The sequence below is a fragment of the Myotis nattereri genome (assembly GCF_964212035.1).
Source record: "Myotis nattereri genome assembly, chromosome: 13".
In the NCBI taxonomy this organism is placed as follows: domain Eukaryota; kingdom Metazoa; phylum Chordata; class Mammalia; order Chiroptera; family Vespertilionidae; genus Myotis; species Myotis nattereri.
In genome coordinates this window covers 17,817,411-17,836,352 of record NC_138088.1, presented here as the reverse complement: position 1 = coordinate 17,836,352, position 18,942 = coordinate 17,817,411, and the positions used below count along the sequence as shown (strand labels likewise).

Below are 18,942 nucleotides of genomic sequence, written 5' to 3'. Positions count from 1 at the left end.
ACTTTAGATAAAATTAAAATGTGGTGTCATATGCCCTGTTATTTGGCATTCTGTGCCCTCAGACTGATAAGTGAATAGAAAAAGGTATAAAATTATACCATACTCTATTTTGTAGGTGCTTAATTAATTTTATTGAAATAAACCACAGAGATAAATTTTATCTGCTGTTAAATCCAGTTTCTTACTAAGCCAGTTAATTTCATGGGTTTACATAAGACCAGAAAACAACTTTTCTTCTTTTTCTTTTTAGAAATGGCTGCAACCAACAATTCTTAATGGAACCAGTGAAATTAACAAAAGGAAAGGAAAGGAGAAAGTGAACTCCATCAGGGGTTTGCCGAATTTTTCTGTAAGGGCCTCATGGTAACTGTTTTAGGCTTGCTGGGCCATGCCGTCTCGGCCACAACTCTGCTCTGGCAGCCCGGGCGCAGCCATGAACACACGTGGGCATGGTTATGTTCCAGGAACACCTCCCAGCAGCAGGTGCTGGGCCCGATTCAGTCCGTGGGCTTTCATTTGCCAGCCCCTGACCTTGGTGGCCCTCAGGCCTCACGGGGCATCACAGTCACTTTATAAATTACCAGCAGAGGCAAACCTCAGAGGTATTTCCAGTCTGCTCCCAGATCACGACAATAAACTGAGTCTCACAACAAAGCCAGTCATAATCTTTTTCTTGGTGGAAGGTCTTGCCTTCAATTTGTAGAAAACGCAACACCTGTGAAGGGCAAGAAAGCCAAGCGCAATGAAAGGTATGCCTGCCTGTAGATACCACCCCTGGAGACGCTGTTGCTAGTGCTCCTCCGGTGATTCTAATTTGCCGTCAGGGCTGAGAACCACTCTCTGGGAATGGCCATTTGTCTCTCATGCCCTCAGATTTCAGGGGCTTTTCTAAGTTATCGTTAGTGTCAGTTTTGACCCAGTGCTCCTCAGATCTTCACACGACACGGAGACCACCTAGTACTTGAGGGTATCAACAGGAATAGTTGACTGAATGAAGAAAATGGAACCTCCGACCCAACTCCACCTGATCTCCACCTCCGTGGCTTTGATCAGGTAAACCTCTGCCCACCGGTTCCAATCTCTTCAGCACCAGCGGGAATAACATATCATCGGTGGAACTTACCAGGTTGGTTCTGTTTTCTTCTAAGTGAAAAGGAAGCGTGTTGGTGATAATGAGATTCATTCATCTCTTTTCAAATTTTCTAAAAAGTACACTTTATTATATGTGAGATGCTTACTGGCAACTGAAACATGGACCAGAGGAAAGTCATTGCCTCCCAAATGGCTGGACTCTCCAAAATTTCACTTGTGAATAGAATTATCAAGTCCAAGAATCCCAGTAGTTAGTCTTTATTTTGGTCTTTAAGTTAAGAACTGAATTTCCAGGCAAATGTGTCTTGGTTGGAGAGACCAGTGTTAAAGTGACGAGTCGCCTTCAGTTCACTCCACGTCTTTTTTCCAATTATCCTCAAAGGATGGGGCTCACTTTTCGGCTGTAGACTATTTCCTTTCTCCTGCTTGGTGGTATCCAAATCCTTGGAAGAAAGGATGAGACGCATCTGCCACACTACCATCTCCGAGACTGACAGCCGTGGTGTCAACACAAAACCAAAAAGGAAACACCTCTTCCCTATAACTCCTCTTTCTCCTCTTCTGCACAGATGCAGGCTGCCCGTTGACTATTCATAAAGGGTCGGCAGCCCAAGGTCCATACAGTATTAAACACTGTATCAGCCAGGGAATCACATGCTACTTGAAAAAGATGTAGAGAAACAGAGAGGTTAATACTGGTACATAGAACTGCCTCCAAGTAGTATGAGTAATTTTAAAGAGTCAATGTAGCTCCAAGATTGACATGATACCCAGAGGAAAGTAGAGACAATAATCTGAATACAGAATTCAAAGGAAAAGCATACATTTAAAAGGAGGTTTTTTTCAGAACAGCTTCTATCCAATCTAGTAGAGCAGAATACATTTTGGCCACTGGCCGAGTAGCTCAGTTGGTTTGAGTATCATTTTAATATACTGTCCCAATAGGCCAGGGTTGTGGATTCGATTCCTGGTCAGGGCACATACAAGAATCAACCAATGAATGCATAAATAAGTGGAACAACAAATTGATGTTTCTCTATCTCTCTAAAAATCAATCAATAAAATAATAATACATTTTGGGGTGCCCTCTTTTTATGGGTCTCCAGGTCAAAACCATGATTAGCAATCAGCATCTTCCATACCACTATGCTCACTCCATGGCAAATTTACAATTTTTGCAGAATACTTGCTCAAATAACACTACTGTGTTTCCTGTGGCTTTCCCTGTTCGAGTGTGGGATGAATAACCTTTTACTTGTTGAAAATTCAAGTGTGCCTGATGGATATGTTGGCCAGCCACTGTAAGGCATCAGGGGCACGGAGACCAAAGGGATCTCAACTCAGGGATCTCACAGTTTGGACAGAGAGGAGGATAGGATAGACAGATAAACATATAGTTACACTACACCATAATGGAAGTTACCCCGCTGTGGTATGGGAGCCCACAGTAAGGGTCTCTATCCCTTTGTGAGTAAGGACTGTTATGGAAGGGTCTCAGAGCCCTTGGAAGTTTGATAGGGACTGCATTAAATCTATAGATTCCTTTGGGTAGTATGGACATTTTTAAAAGTTTATTGAGCCCTAGCTGGTTTGGCTCAGTGAATAGAGTGTCGACCAATGGACTGAAGGGTCTCAGGTTTGATTCAGGTTAAGGGCAAGTACCTCGGTTGCAGGCTCAATTCCTGGCCTGACTAGGAAGCAACCAATCAATGTGTCTCTCTCACATTGATGTTCCTCTCTCTCTGTTTCCCCTCCTCCTTGCATACTCTCTAAAAAAATCAATGGAAAAATATCCTCCAATGATAATTAACAACGACAAAAAAGCTTATTGATTTCAGAGAGAGAGAGAGGAAGAGAGAGAGAGAGAGAGAGAGAGAGAGAGAGAGAGAGAGACATTGATCTGTTGCTCCATTCCCATCAATGCATTCATTCATTGCTTCTTGCATATGCCCTGACCAGGGATCAAACAGCAACCTTGGTGTATAGGGATGACACTCTAACCAACTGAACTACCAACGAGGGCCATGGACATTTTTAACAATTCATTAATTCTTCCAGTCCATGAGCATGAACTATCTTTCCATTTATTTGTGTCTTCTTCAATTTTTTTCATCAAAGTCTTATAGTTTTCAGTATGTAGGTCCTTCACCTCCTTGATTAAATCTATTCCTAGGTATTGTATTATTTTGATGCAATTATAAATGGGATTTTTAAAAAAAATTTATTTCTGATAGTTTGTTATTAGTATATAGAAATGCAACAGATTTTTGTATGTTAATTTTTTATCCTGCAACGTTACTGAATTATTTATTAGTTCTAACAGTTTTTTGGAAAAGTTTTTGGGTTTTCTATATATAATGCCACATGAAATGGTGACAGTTTTAGGTCTTTCATTCCTATTTGGATGGCTTTTATTTCTTCTTCTGACCTAATTTTTCTGGCTAGGACTCCCCATACTATGTTGGATACAAGTGGTGAGAATGGGTATCCGTGACTTGTTCATAATTTTAGAGGAAAAGCTTTCAGCTTTTCACCATTGATAACACTGTCTGAACAACAATAAAACATGAATTATAAGAGTGTTCCAAGCAGAGGGAACTGCAGACACAGAAAGCTATGGACCATCAACCCAAGTGGTTGGGAATGGCAGGGGTCAGGAGAGAAATCAGGAATAAGCAAGTTGGTGCTGAAGAGGTAGCTAGCAGTGAACATATGTATGTCATATGAAGGAGCTTGGGTTTACTCTTAATGAAAAGGAAGGTGACCAGATTTTTGTGGTATAAAAATATATCTGGTCCCTTTGGGGAGAATAAATTTGATGGGACCCAGAGATTGGTTAATTTGCAGTAACCAGGCAAGTTACCAAAGAGAATTTGGGGGAAAGAATCAATAGGACATTGCTTGAAGGAAGTAACCTGACCTGACCCTAGATTCGCAGCAGGCACTTTCTCACCCTTTGTAGGTACAGATAGGGGGATGCTCCCTTTTGCAGAGCCCAAGCAACTACCCATCTTTTCAAGCCCTCACAGATTCACTTTAGGACTATACCCTAGACATGGACCTTTGAACAAGATCCAAGATTTTCCCATCCCTGTGTCATATAGTCAGCTCTATATATGCCCGACTTTCAAACATCACTATCTAAAAATATATAATGCTAATACCTGGATGTGATTTTCTGGCTTCAGAAACTAAGGTATTAAAACTTTTCCTAAAGTGAATTAAGAAAAGGAAATTACAGAATCAATGCTAGAAATTAGCTAAATAGGCTGTTAAAACAAAATAAAACAAACAAAAAAAACACCTATCCTCTCCCAGCCGGTGTGGCTCAGTGGTTGAGCCTTGACCTATGTATGAACCAGGAGGTCACGGTTGATTCCAGGTCAGGGTTCATGCCTGGGTTGTGGGCTCCATCCCCAATGGGGAGGGGGCGTGCAAGAGGCAGTGGATCAATATTTCTCTCATCATTGTTTCTATCTCTCTCCCTCTCCCTTCCTCTCTGAAATCAATAAAAATATACTTTTTAAGAAATAACTATCCTGAAGCATATGTAGACCTTTACACAAAAAGGTGTTTTTTTATTATTATTTCCCTGACTGAGAACAAAAGAAGGTAATAGCCAAACCAGTGGTCCCATACAAAATAACTTCTTCTATGGCAAATGATTTAACAGTGGAATGGGTAACTAAAGCCAACTGGGCAACTCTCTCTCCAGCCTTAAAGGACACATTTTTATATCTCTGGAAGGGGTTGGTGCGGCGCTGTCCATGGGGAGTGGGGCCAGCAGCTCCTGGGCAGGACAGCAGGAACTTCAGCCAGCGAGGGCCGGCACCCTCCCCGCGGCCTGTGCATTGCTCCGTGTCCCATAACGTTCCGGGAGCCTTAATGGCCTCTGTGAGTAAAGGGGCTCTGGCTGCATGTCTGTGTGAAAACAGGAACAAGCTTCCTGCTCAGAGGCAGATGCCCTTACGGTACCTACTTGCCACGTTGGAGACGAAGCCCAGACTTCGCTTAAGGTCAGAGCAGATAGAGTGGAGGCACCATCGGAATTTTGCATCACAGCGATACTTGTTGGCACCGCAGGTGTCATAACAGGCATCCAGCTGGTTGCAGCACTTGGTCATTGCTGGGATGCCCAAGTCCATCTGGGGAAAGAGGGAAGAAAATGCCACGTTTAGACCGAGGACCTCAGGCAACCTTGCCCATGTACTTGGCGAGCCAGTTCTCAAATTCCTGCTACACTTTCGGATCAACTGAGAAACACCAGTGAGTTGAGAGAATACAGCAGGTTGATAGGATGCTAAATTTCAATCACAATTTACTTGTTAATTCACAGGTCACTATGGTGATGAAAATAGAAATCAGAACACCAACCCAGAAAGCAGAGTTTCAAAACATCCAAATTCAACTAAAACTTACATGAGATTTTGTCTAAGCAAAGGATCCCAAGGCTCAGAATTAGGAAAACTAAAGTCTTAGTTCATCATTCGGGCACCTGCATTTATCAGAAATCCACCCCATACAGCGCTGTGTTAATGGGGTGTGTGTCTGTACATGTTGGGGAGCAGAGTCAGGAATAGGACACAGAGTTCCTGAAGACAAGGGCACTCTGGTCAAACGGCAATATCTAATGCACACCCGGACATGCGTTTATTAAGTGTCCTATAAGCCATTGTAAATGTGGCATAAGCTGAGCAAATTCATAGAATGCCATCTGTAAAGTAATAAAACGGGAATTTTTTTATTTTATTTTATTGATTTTTTACAGAGAGGAAGGGAGAGAGATAGAGAGTTAGAAACATCGATGAGAGAGAAACATCGATCAGCTGCCTCCTGCACATCTCCTACTGGGGATGTGCCCGCAACCCAGGTACATGCCCCTGACCAGAATCGAACCTGGGACCCTTCAGTCCACAGGCCAACGCTCTATCCACTGAGCCAAACCGGTTTCGGCAAAACGGGAATTTTTTAGAGGATTTTGAAAGAAGATGAAGAGAGGGTTAACAGAAATAAGGATAGCCTTAGAACAGCCGTGGGCAAACTACGGCCCGCGGGCCGGATCCGGCCAGTTTGAAATGAATAAAACTATTGAAAAAAAAGACCGTACCCTTTTATGTAATGATGTTTACTTTGAATTTATATTAGTTCACACAAACACTCCATCCATGCTTTTGTTCCGGCCCTCCAGTCCAGTTTAAGAACCCATTGTGGCCCTCGAGTCACAAAGTTTGCCCACCCCTGCCTTAGAACATAGCAAGTAATGAAAGGAAATAATGAGCAAATCATATTGTGAGTGAATTTGTTTGTTTAGTCTTTCAAGAGTCTCTCCAGGGAAATACATACATGTAAAAAGTTTTCCTTAGAGCCCTAGCTGGTTTGGCTCAGTGGATAGAGCAACGGCCTGCGGACTGAAGGGTCCCGGGTTCAATTCCAGTCAAGGGCACATGCCTGTTTTGCAGACTCGATCCCTAATGGGGGGTACGGGGGGCGGGGGGGAGTGTACAAGAGGCAGCCGATTAATTATTCTCTCTCATCATTGATGTTTCTATCTCTCTCTCCCTCTTCCTGCCTTTCTGAAATCAATAAAAAATATATTTTTTAAAAAAGTTTTCCTTAGAGAGAAGAGTAAGTTGATGGATGACCTTGACTTCCAAAGTAACTAGTTAGATTTGATAAACACTCTTGAGCAAGGAAGGCACATGATACAAAAAGTGATCAAAGAAGAGTAATTGCTTTACTACCTGGCCCTGGCCAGGTAGTTCAGTTGGTTAGAGCATCATCCTGATACACCAGGGTTGCAGGTTTGATCCCCCGTCAGGGTGTATACAAGAAATAACCAGTGAATGAATGCATAAATAAGTGGAACAACAAATTGATGTCTCTCTCTCTCTCTCTCTCTCTCTCTCTCTCTCTTTCTTACACATCAATCAATAAAAAAATAGACAGGAACAGGGTGGGTCTATATGTAGATAGAGCATCTTAGGATCTTGCAGTTTTTCTGATTATATATACTTGGATAGACTGTGAAAATCTGGTTTCAGGCATGGTTGGGGAATTATAGTCAGTGATTATAGGTCCTTTCCTCTTAGGTCTCCGTAAGTGTTCTCATTTAAACTTTTATTCCAAGGCCACTTAAAGCAGAATATGGAGTTTGGCAGTTTACAATGTCCTTTTAAGCAACATTAAGAGGTTATCTAACTCATTATTAGACTAGGCAAAGGCCTGGACTCTGCAATTCTGGGTAAATTCCATTATCTGATACCTGAAGTAAACTACTTTGCTTGTACCTCACCTCTAAAACTACAAATATATCACAACAGAGGTAACTGAGAATTAGATGAGTACAGTGGCTACCATTCAATTCAGTACAATTCAATTGGAAATTCTTGAACTAGTTTTTGATGATATTTGTATCAGCGAACAAAATGACATTACTTCCAAAATATGGTGCATACCACTTCCATAGCTGCTAAATTGATAGCAAGTAAAATATATTGGCTGGAAATAGGTGGTTTCTCTATGTATATGCAGAGTAGGGCAAAAGTAGGCACCCAAAACACAAAGTTTATTCCTGTGTTATTATTTATGAACTGTTGTATTACTTTCCATACAAACAACTGTAAACCTACTTTTGCTCCACCTTTTATTATTTTAAATGATTGTCTTCTGCATCCATACACATTCTGCTTATTGTGGACGAGGATGGGTGTTCAGCTGTGCAGGTTGTTCAAAGCACAAGAGGGTCAGATCTAAGAGGGTCATATCTTCCCACAAGACATCATATTTATTATGAAATGTCTAGCCAATCACAGTCAAGTTTCCTCTTCTAACAAAATCAGTATCTATCTATATAAAAGGCTAATATACAAAGTGTCCCCTCAGGAGTTCGACCGGGAGTTTGATCGCTCGCTATGACGTGTGCTGACCACCAGCAGGTGGCACAGAATGAAGGAGGCCCCAGCCAGCAGCCAGAAGGCCCTGATTGGCTCTGATCGCTGGCCAGGCCTAGGGACCCTACCAGTGCTCAATTTTGTGCACTGGGCCTCTAGTATTAAAATAAATTTCTGACAAATGGAAGAAAACTGTCTTGAGGAAAGAGGACCTCTTTCCAATTTGCATAAAAATGCCTCATGGGTGAGCAGGATCTTATAATAAACATTATGCCACTTAGAAAATTATTACAAAGTAAAATCTTTTGAATCATCAGAAAAGTGAAGTTGAGCCTGGTTAAGATATAAGTCAAAAATCACAGTTCAGATATGAAATCCCTGTACCTACATTTTACATAGGGCCTCTTGTCCAAAGAAGTCTTAAAAGAAATTATAACATGAATGTTTAGCCAGTGACTGGAGGTGTGCATGGAGGTTTTTCTTGGGGGTGGGGTATGAGGGTGCGTTTGCAGAGTTCTATGATGTTAATACTCCAAACACAGCTGATTTGGCATGAGAAATCCTGACAATACCGTAGCAGTCAGCTCTCACTGGTCAGTCCCAGCTGGCTCCACACGTCAGACCTCTCAGATCTATTTCCTATTTAGTTCTGTTTGATCCCTTAAAGCTCAGCTGATGTTTGCCATGGTGATTCACAAGTTCACTTTACAAGGGCTTATCTGAGGGACAGCTGCCTCTGACAAAAGGAAGTCAAATTCTTCTTTTAAAAATTATCTCCTTTCCTCCGTCTCCAATTTAAACTGCTCAATCACATTGCCCAGCTATATTCTATATGCGGTCACTTCCATCAGCAATAACTCTTGAATGTGTCTCAGTTAAAACCGGTCAGCGGAGAAGACGATGGTGGTGGTACATACACTTTCTGGTACCTTGAGACCCAGGAAGTAGGAGCTGCAGCCATTGGGCTCCTGCGGCTTGTAGTGAGGTCTGGGCATTGGTGCCTTTCCTACCGGAGAAAGAAGAGGAAGAAGCGGGAAGGAATATTTAGAAATTAAGCATTTGGAAACATTCGTGAAATAAAAAATATCTAAAAGCGCGATCAGTTTTTCCTTTGAAAGTCATTGTTCCTCAGCAGATATTCACATCCAAATTAGGTGGTGGTGATGGTAACAGTGATAATGATGTCCTAAAAGAGTACTAACCCTCAGGCCGGTTTGGCATTTCTCTCCTAATCTCAAAGAATTTCTAATGTTTCTTAAGTGCATGATCTTGAAGATAAGGTCCTTGGCAAAACCGAACTGAAACTCAAGATTTCTTACTCCCCTATCCACTGTCCGGCCACACTCCTCGCACAGAAAAAGGAAAACACGACCTGATCACACAGTCAGGAACCAGAATTGTAACAGTTCCGCAAAGTTTTTCCCAGAATCACTAGAATGGAACTTTGCAAAATTCTATAAATATAGGCAAACCATTATTGCCCAAAGGACAAAGAAAACACCCTATTTAGGTATTTCTATCATAGAACTAAGCAGAGATTATCTGAAAAACTTTTAATTTCTTGGTTTCTCCTACATAGCTTTTGAGTTATTTTATGATCTTGCCAATACGTACCAGGATTCTTTGTCAGTTGTCTCAATGGTGGTCATGCATCATAAAGATAACCTTGACCTGAGGTGACCTCAGGGCAGTCACTCCAGTGAGTATTTTTATCTATTATCTGGTTAAGAAAATTGGGCGGAGAGCTTAATGTAACGCTTAAGTCATGAAGTAAGTGGGGGAAGTAAGGTGTAAATCCAGATTTCTTGTTTTTCTCCAAAGCTCATGTTCTTCCTCCACATTCCTTTGCCTCTTTTTAGGACAAGATATAGCATAAGACTGAGGAAATAAGCCAAGAATTAATCCTCGGAGTGAGGTACCTGGCATTTCTATTTTCTTTATTTTTATTTTTATTATGAAATTTCAAAACTGAAGAAAAGGCAAAAAAAACACCCATGAACCCACTACATAAACATAGTAAAGGTTAACATTACCAAACTTTCCATAAATATATTTTCTGATTAATTAATGTTGCAAGTATAGTTGAAGCCCCTTTGCCCCCCATTTTCCTGTTTTAATTTTTAAATACTAAGTCTATGCTTTAAAGCCCAAAATTGTCTTGATTATTCTTGGCCCTTCGCTCTTGCATATGAATTAGTACATTCTATAAGAGATTGTCAGAATTTTGCTTGAACATACATTGAATTTATAGATTAATTTGGAAACAACTGACTTTCGTAGAATATTCTGTCTTCCCAAACATGGGCATAGTATAGCTTTTCATTTACTTAGTCCTCCTGTATATCCTTCAATAGAGTGTTATAATTTTCTCCGTGTATCTATTATCTCTCCAACATGCTGGACTATTCAGATGCTTACACAATATAGGATATCTCGTAAAACGCCAGAATTATGGATCATAAGGCTGATATAGTACATCTGCACTTTTCTGGATCCCAGGCTGCTTCTAGCTTTCTGCTCTACCAGCCCTAGAATGAAGCCCTGGCTCTCATGGTCCAAGACGGAGCTTCAGCCAACACCTTCCTATTGTAAGCAGCACATGGAAGAAGGAAGTAGAAGGATCACAGCCTCCCTCTTGAACAAACACACTCCAGAATGTTATACACATCACTTCCTCTTTCTCCCTTTGGCCAGATCTTAATCAAATGACAACACCTAGTTGCAAAGGTGGGCAATGGAAATGACGTTTTTATTCAATGGGGGCAACCTGTTTTCTTCAGTAGCTGCATCATTTACATTCCCATCTGCACTGCACAAGGGTTCCAATTTCTCCACATCCTCACAGTTTCACTACAATGTACCTAGATGTGAAGTGTATATCCTTATCCTGCTCTGAACAATCTGAAGATTCGGGTTTCTTTGACCTCTGGAGACTCCACAGCCATTGTCTGAATACAGGAAAGCCTCGCTATAGCAGACTAATTCAGGAGAGGGGGGTGTCCATTAAAGCCGAAAGTCCATTATATATTAATATATAATATAATTTCTCCCACATGCATATGTTAAAAAAAATGACAAATTAGTTTACATGTTTTTACTTACGTAGACATATTTGTGTAATTACAATTAAGTATGTCTGAAAAGTTTAATTTCACAGAAAAGTATGCTATATGTGTTACTGTGATTTTAAATGTATACTGAACAGGTCTAGTAAATGGATGCATTCACCAGTCACCACAAGCAAACAAATGTACACGGCTGGGGGGTGGCTGGGCCTGCAATGGGACCTCCCTGGCATAAGTTAGAACTGCTGCAGAAAGTCCACCACGTGACAATGGAACCAATAACTCCAAAAGAGGCAATGTGAGCACATGCTAATCATTCCACAAACATTGTCCACAAGCGGTGACTCTAGGATTTAAATATGTAGACTATAGTTGTAGACATGTAATATTCATTTATGTCGGCAAAATTACTACAGAGTTTTTTCCAACATATGGCCTATTTGCTAAAATTTGATTAATAACAAGAAAACACCTGTTAATTTAATTATGAGCAAATTTTGGTTAAAGGCATTTCTAAATTAATTTTCACATATGACATACAGATTTTGCTTGTTAAGTCTGCAGTCCATTAAATCAAGGTCTGCAAAACTGAGGGTTTACTGTATTTTATTTTCCTCATTCTCTCTAGTTTCTCCTTCTGGGCCTCTGACTACTGAACAGTGAATCTTTTTAATCCTATACTTTACACATCTTAACCTCTCTTTTACATTTTATATATGTTTCTCTCTGTACTGATTTTTTATTAACTTCATCAAGTCTATTTACCATTTTCCTAATTCTCTCTAACCTACTGAGTTTTTTTTCAATGACTGTAAGTTTCATTTCTTAGAATTCTTCTTTTAAATCTGTGTATTCATTTTCATTGAGTTTTTTTTCTTCAATATATTTTTATTGATTTTAGAGAGAGGAAGGGAGTTAGAGAGATAGAAACATCAATGAGAGTGAAACATCAATTGGCTGCCTACTGCACACCCCCTGCTGGGGATCGAGCCACAACGCGGACATGTGCCCTGACTTGAAATTGAGCCATAACCTCCTGGTTCATGGGCCAAGACCAACCACTGAACCACAGCGATGGGCTTTGTTGGGTGCTTTTTATATGCCTTCTATTCCTTTTTATTTCTTTAAATAATTTCAAATATTCTTGTTTATATTATTTATATCTATTATGTTATTTTAATGTTTTTATTTATCCTCACCCAATGATGTTTTTTTATTGATTTTAGAGAGAGGAAGAGAGGGGTTAGGGCAGGGGTGGGCAAACTTTGTGACTCGAGGGCCACAATGGGTTCTTAAACTGGACCGGAGGGCCGGAACAAAAGCATGGATGGAGTGTTTGTGTGAACTAATATAAATTCAAAGTAAACACCATTACATAAAAGGGTACGGTCTTTTTTTTCTTTAGTTTTATTCATTTCAAATAGGCCGGATCCGGCCCGCGGGCCGTAGTTTGCCCACGGCTGGGTTAGGGAGAGAAGTAGAGGAATAGAGAAAGAGAGAGAGAAAGAGAGAGAAACATAGATACTTGAGAGAAACATCAATCAGTTGCCTCCCAAAAGTGCCTTGACTGGGGATCAAACCCCCAACCTTTTGGTGCATAGGATGATGCTCCAACCAACTGAGCCACACCAGCCAGGGCCTAAGCCTTTCATTTTTAAATGTCTACTAACTCTCACTCATGGTGGATTCTTTTTTCACATGTTGTGTCTCTTCAGAGGGGCTGTTTTTCTAAAACATTCCTGTGCCCTGCATCGTACACTACAGAGCAGTTCCTCGACTGCTTTTGCCGTGGCTGTAGGAGTCTCAAGATACTTCATGTTAATTTCTGGATTCCTCGCCTGTGCATAGAATATGCTTGGAGTAGCGGATTTTTAGTGTTATTTGTCCTTCAAGCCCTAGCCCTGGGTGAATGGAAAGCATCCTTGCTACTTCCTTGGAATATGGATAGAGGTTTTCTAATCTTTTTAAAACAGACTGGGCAGCCCACCAGGCTCTAAGCTTTATGCAAACTGTCCAGTTCCAACTTCTTGGGAAAAGTGAAAAGTTACTTTTCCTCTCTTTGCCTGAGCATTAACACCGATTCCTCAGTCCCTGGGTCTACATATGTTCCAGACTGAAAACCCAAGGGCCACAGCAGCAGCCAGCTCACCACTTTGCTTTTGTGTTTTCTCTGTATTTCTGGAACTTGAGAGGTTGCCTTTATTTCATTCTGGTTTGAGTGTGTACTTTTAAAAAATATTTTATTTTTACAGTGTTTCTTATTTATAATGGAGAGGCGCTGTACATGTTGATGGAGTCCGCCAGCCCACCCGTAATTCCTGCATTACTTTTCAAAGGTTTTGAGAAAGATAATTTACCATTGACAACTGTGAGTGTGTGTGTGAGTGTGTGTGTGTGTGTGTGTGTGTGTGTGTGTGGCTCTGGGAGTGGGAGAATGCATGAAGTGTGTTAAATAATATTAGTAATCAAATTACACTTATGAAAAATAATCACATTGTGTATTTAATCTTGGAGATGACATCAAATATGCACTTAATCTTAGAGGTGAGATTACAGTAATTTTATTTTTCCTTCGGATTGTTCTTTTACAAATGTCCTATATATATCAGCCTTAAAGAAATCAGAAAAAAATTGAATAAAAAAACAAATGTCTAAATTTGATGGTAAAATTCGCTTTTTGATAATTTTGTTGATAAAGGGCTTTTGCGGCAGACTCAGTGCGGTTTCCTGGGTCCTTCTGCTTTGTTTGCACCTGAGAGCTTAACCTGAGAACAAACCGGGAACTCTGAGCTTCCGGTTTGAAAGATGACGAAACACCAATTATAGTCACTTCCTAACTGGCCTGCTACTGATGAAGGTTATTTTCATTGTGTTTAATATTTATGATAGCTGCAGAAATTCTATTTAGGAATGAAGCTTAGAAAAAAATTGATGGTTTGAGTCTAAGCTGAAATAATATACTACATCCTCAAGTTACAGTCTGAGTCATTTTGAGTTGTGTGGAGTCCTTACAGTTTGATGTTTTGAGTCTAGGCACTAATAACGTACAAGTTGATTTTATTTTCCTGGTTTTGGCTATTTATAGGAGTGGGAGGCTGACAACCTGATCCTATAGCTTATAGGTTGGCAAACATGGCCCACGTCTAGTCCATGGCCTGCTTTTGTATAGTCTGCCAGCCAAACATGGTTTTATCAAAACAAGGATAATATTTTGTGACATGAAAATGATATTAAATTCAAATTATAATATCCAATAAAATGTTTTATTGGAACATAGCAACACTCACTACCTATTGGCTATGCCTGCTTCCCCAGAAAAAAATAGCAGAACATTCTTATAATCTTGATGGGAGTATGGTTTTCTAAGCAAGACAACAACTTCAGAAAACATAAAGAAAAAGACAGGCAGACTTGACGTTATGAAAATTAAAAACTTCTGAATAAAGTAAAATGCAAGAAAAGAAGTAAAACACTTAAAAATGAGAGCGATTTCGGGAGAGTTAGCCATGAAGCTCCTGTTCTGCCCACAGCTGTGCACGCTGCCTCCCGGTCCCAGCCTTCTTCTGTTTTGTCGCTGAGAAGAGCAGTAAACCGTCTGGGGCTTTCTTACCCAGGTCAAGGGTTCAGTCTTCCGGGAGGGTGTGTCTGTTCTCCCCGCCCGCCGGATCCTGCCGAAGCAGCCCTGTGCCTCCCCCAGGTCTCCCTAGGAGGCAGACTGCATTTGAAATGATGTCTGCTTACTTCCAGAAGCACTCAGATGCGGCACATCAGGGAACGAAGCAGAACTGTGACAGTTTTATTGAAGCAATAAATTCTGTTTCAGTTGCTAAAGCAGGGTAAGTTGCTGCATGAGGTGAACTGACCAAGTTGACCTAGTTTGCCTGGGACTGCCGCTGGGTTAGTCCCACACCCCAGGGACCCCAGACTCTCCATTCAGTCCCCAGCAAACCGGGACAACTGGTCACCCCAGTATGAGAACAACTTTGCCTCTAAACCAGTAGCTCTAAATGAAAAAAAGAAGACTGACATTTAGAGAACTTTTTTCCTTAGAACTAAACCCAAGAAGAAATCCATCATGAAGTCCTTTTACCCACGTGTGACAGTGTGGACAGTGTCTTCCACGATGATTCATAAGACACCGAGACCTTCATAAAGACACAGAGACTTAATCAGGCGATGGTGTCTTCCTGACGCTGAGGCTGTTGTCCAGCCGCTGGGATTTCTGAGTTTAATGTTGAAAGAGAACTGGAAGCATCTGAATGCACAGTAACCTGTGCACCAGACCATCTTTCTCATAACATTTATAAAATGTGTTTGGTGCATGTCGTGCGCCATACATGGCACTAATTCTTTGTATATATTCTCTTTAATTCTTCAACAACCTTACAAAGTAGGTAAGGTCGGTGTTACTAACTTACTTATAAACATGAGGAAACAAAGGCTGATCATTAGGTAACTTGTGCAAGGTCACCAGCAATGAGATTACCCAACTCCAACCCCACCCCCCACCCCACCACCAACAACAACAACCCTGCTCAGTTCAAACCCATGAGTTTTCCATTACTGGTATTTCGCTAAGTCTAGTTCAAGGACCACCTGTGCAGGCCCAGGGTCCACCACAGACCTACTGAGTCAGAATCTCTGGGGCGGGGGGGGGGGGGGGGGGATCTTGTCCACCCAGTGCAGGTCGCTCTGCATGCTGTTGATACCATGTTCTGCATCTCCTTGTACTATTTATAGCCTGATCCTTTGGCCAGACTTTGGGTGCTGACATGAAAATAAATGTTGTAGATATAAGAAGTGTGAAGAGCAATGTTGACGCATGATTGTAGGTTACCAGGGTACAAACACACCTTTACCTGTCTGAACAACCTACAGTCTGAAGTTCTCCAAGAATGACCTCCCAACCTGTGCTCCAAACCTTGGCTGCACTTGGTAATCACCTGGGAAATGTTAAAAATGCGTACGTCTGGGTCTAATCCATGGAGAGTCTGATTTCACTGGTTTGGGTGGCAGGAGTGTATAAAGCCCCCCAGGTGATTGTAAGTGCCCGGCTGAGGTAGGGAACCTTGTTTTAAGTACAGGCACACCTCGTTTCATTGCACGTGGCTTTATTGTGCTTCACACACGTGCTTTTTACAAATTGAACGCAAGACCTGCCACCAGCAAAATGATTACAGCTGGTTTTATTGCAAAACTTGCTTTATTGCTGTGGTGTGGAAAGGAACCTGCAATATCTCCGAGGTATGCCTGATTGTGGTAAGTACTTATAAAACAGAAAAAAATTTTCTTATAGATTAATTCTTACTAAATTGTTGTTTCTGGCCAAAGCTTGCAGCCTTTAAGGCAGTTTTTTCTCTCGAAGCGCGGTCCCTGGACCAGCAGCAGTGGGATCACCTGGGAACCCTTAGAAATGCAAATTTCCCGGCCACGCCAAAGCAACAAATCAGAAGCAGGCGGGGTGGGGGCCCAGCCTCGGGAGTTTGAGAACCACCGCTTTAAAGAGGGGGGGAAACACGCTGCCAGGAGGTGTATCCGAAAGCAAACTGGAAGCGCACACCCAGCCAGCTACGAGGTGCTATCTGTTCGGGAGAGCGTGATTCACAGTCAGCTCGAAGAGAAGATATTCGTAGGGTTGGGCCCCGCATCCAGGTGCTCCTCTCCGCTGGGTTCCAAAGGTAACAAGGCTTAACCCCCTGTTCCCCGCGTTTCCAGGCCGCTCTGTTTGCAGGCTGAGTGGCGTCCTTTGCCTTCCTGCCCTCGCTGTTGACTGTTCCCATCCCCCACTGGCACTGACTTGCCCAGGTAGAGGCTTGCAGTCAAACGTTGCTGAAATCTTTTGACACCGTGTTGCTGGAGAAGGAAGAGAGGGTTTGACCCTTGTTTCCCTAAGAGACTCCTGTTCTCATCCACCTGCTGAGCCGCGGACCTACAGCTCGTGTTGTCTCTAGGAAGGGAACGCGACCTGTGTTGGTATCTGCAGGGAGTGAGCCCCTTTCCGGCCCCCTTGGTGCCCACTAGGTGAGAAGAGACCAGGGACAGGGACAGGGACAGGGACAAGGCCAGGGCGCCTCTGCGGCTGTCCTCCCGCCTCGCACAAAGCCAAGGCCAGGGGTTCAGGTGGGCCTGGCCTAGACCAGGCTTTTCACCACAAGGCAACGTCACAGACAAAACGCAGCTTCCTTTTTCACCGTATCCCTATGTACCTAAAATTCTGTGTCACAAAACTTCTGGTTCTGGCGCAATGGTTTCCCATTGCCTCCTAGTCGGTCGCGTCTAGTAAGGAAGCAGCCCCCAACCCCCCTCGAAGGTAAAAAGAGAGAGAGAGAGCCTGGGAGAGTCTCTCTCAAAGCTGAGCTCTATCTGTGGACAGTTTGGAGAAAACATGTCTCCAGTGCTTTCCTGTGGCTGCACTGGCTCCCCATTTTCATCTCCAACCCCACGATGAAACCCCAGGACCGCTGCTGTATGAGGCTGTGCATAATTTTGAAAACGTTTGCGTTTGAATTACCCCTGCCCCTCAGCCGCGAGGTCCAGGGCCCGCATTCTGCCCCCAGGGCCTGGGCTTCCAGGGCCTGAGGAAGAGCTGGCCCCACGGTCTCTGTGGACCTGAGGCTCCTCCCCGTTCCCAGCCCTGCACCTGGCACCAGGCCCCACCCCAGGTGGGCAGCGGCAGCTGGCGGTGGGCTTTGCCAGCGCTGCCCCGGAGTCAGCAAGGTGAGCCCAGCAGAGACGACAAAGCTGGGAGGAAGGTGTGAGCAGCACCCGGGGAACCCATTCCAGGCTTAGCACAGAGTGACTCAAGGAGCTGTTTCCACAGCCCCTCTTCCCCTGCAAAATTTCCTCTGAAAGTTCAGCTTCATTTTCATCCTAGCAATTCTCAAACAGCTCTCGTGTTCTTCCTCCCGCCCATGCGGCCTCTCCCTGAAGTACCACCTCACAGCAAACCATTAAAATGGCCCCAGCGAACAGGTCTCGGAGCTTCTGGGAGCTGGGGTGCCAGATCAAATAGAGGCAGTCCAGGGGTATTTGATTTTTAGATAAACAACCAACAGTTTGTCAGTATAAGTGGCCCCACGTATTTCAAATGTGCCGACACACTATTTGTTGTTTATTTGAGATTCAGATGTCACTGGGTGTCTTATATTTTCACTTGCTGAGTCTGGCAATCCTACCCAAGAGGAGGATGACAGCAAAAAAGTTCATGATCGGCTGTGACCCTGCACAAGTCCACCGGCAAGAGTCTACAGGAGGAGAAACAGTGCACTCACCGTATCGGCACCGGTACTGACATACCCCGTTCTTCCCTCCCAGCAGCTCCAGAAAGGAATCGAAGTAGCTGTTGACAGACTCAAAGCTGCCCCGGATGTGCCGGAGGCCCCAGTTGGAATAGGACTCCTCTGCGTCAGGGCTGGTGTCGCTCTGTGCCAGGCCACCTCCCAGGCTCAGCCACAGAATCAGGGAGCTGGTGGCCAGCTTCATCCTGCAGCCAGGTAGGCGCCGAGGTCTCTCCTCGAACCCCAGCCACAGTCCCAGGAAGCCCAGGTACGCAGCCCCTAGGCCTGCTGTCCGGCAGGACTGGGAAAGGGATTATCGGGAACACTCAATCTCTGCTCCCCAGAGGTGGACTTTAAACACAGCTGTGGAGGTTGGGATGAGATCAGAGCAATTAGAAAGGGCAAAGGTTAGGCAGTGGGAGGGATGGCCAGTGAGAGAGAGCGCTGCAAAGTGGATTCACAGCCCTGGAGGTGGGAGATGTTGGCCAACTTCTGGGAGGCCTGAGCAGTGGAGCAATTGGAATCCTACCCCCAACCGGCTCATTAACCTATTGATCAGTTACAAGCTTGGCCCTTTAGTCGGGCCCTTGACATAAGAGCTTGTCCTAAAGTCCTAGC

The 18,942-nt window shown here is 43.1% G+C and overlaps 1 protein-coding gene across 2 annotated transcripts; it reads right to left on the bottom strand.

Annotated features, from left to right (window-relative positions):
* Window positions 1–1,630: 1,630 nt before the first annotated feature.
* Window positions 1,631–18,529, bottom strand: PLA2G12B (phospholipase A2 group XIIB; the record flags this gene model as incomplete). Of its 2 annotated transcripts, none has more annotated exons than XM_081105082.1 (4): window positions 1,631–1,752; window positions 5,072–5,237; window positions 8,900–8,988; window positions 18,319–18,529. In XM_081105082.1, the coding sequence occupies 4 exons, from the start codon at window positions 18,527–18,529 to the stop codon at window positions 1,631–1,633; spliced, it is 588 nt and encodes a 195-aa protein (XP_080961208.1). The 2 variants fall into 2 exon arrangements, with proteins under 2 accessions (XP_080961208.1, XP_080961209.1); XM_081105083.1 differs by having other exon boundaries at window positions 1,631–1,749.
* Window positions 18,530–18,942: the final 413 nt, after the last annotated feature.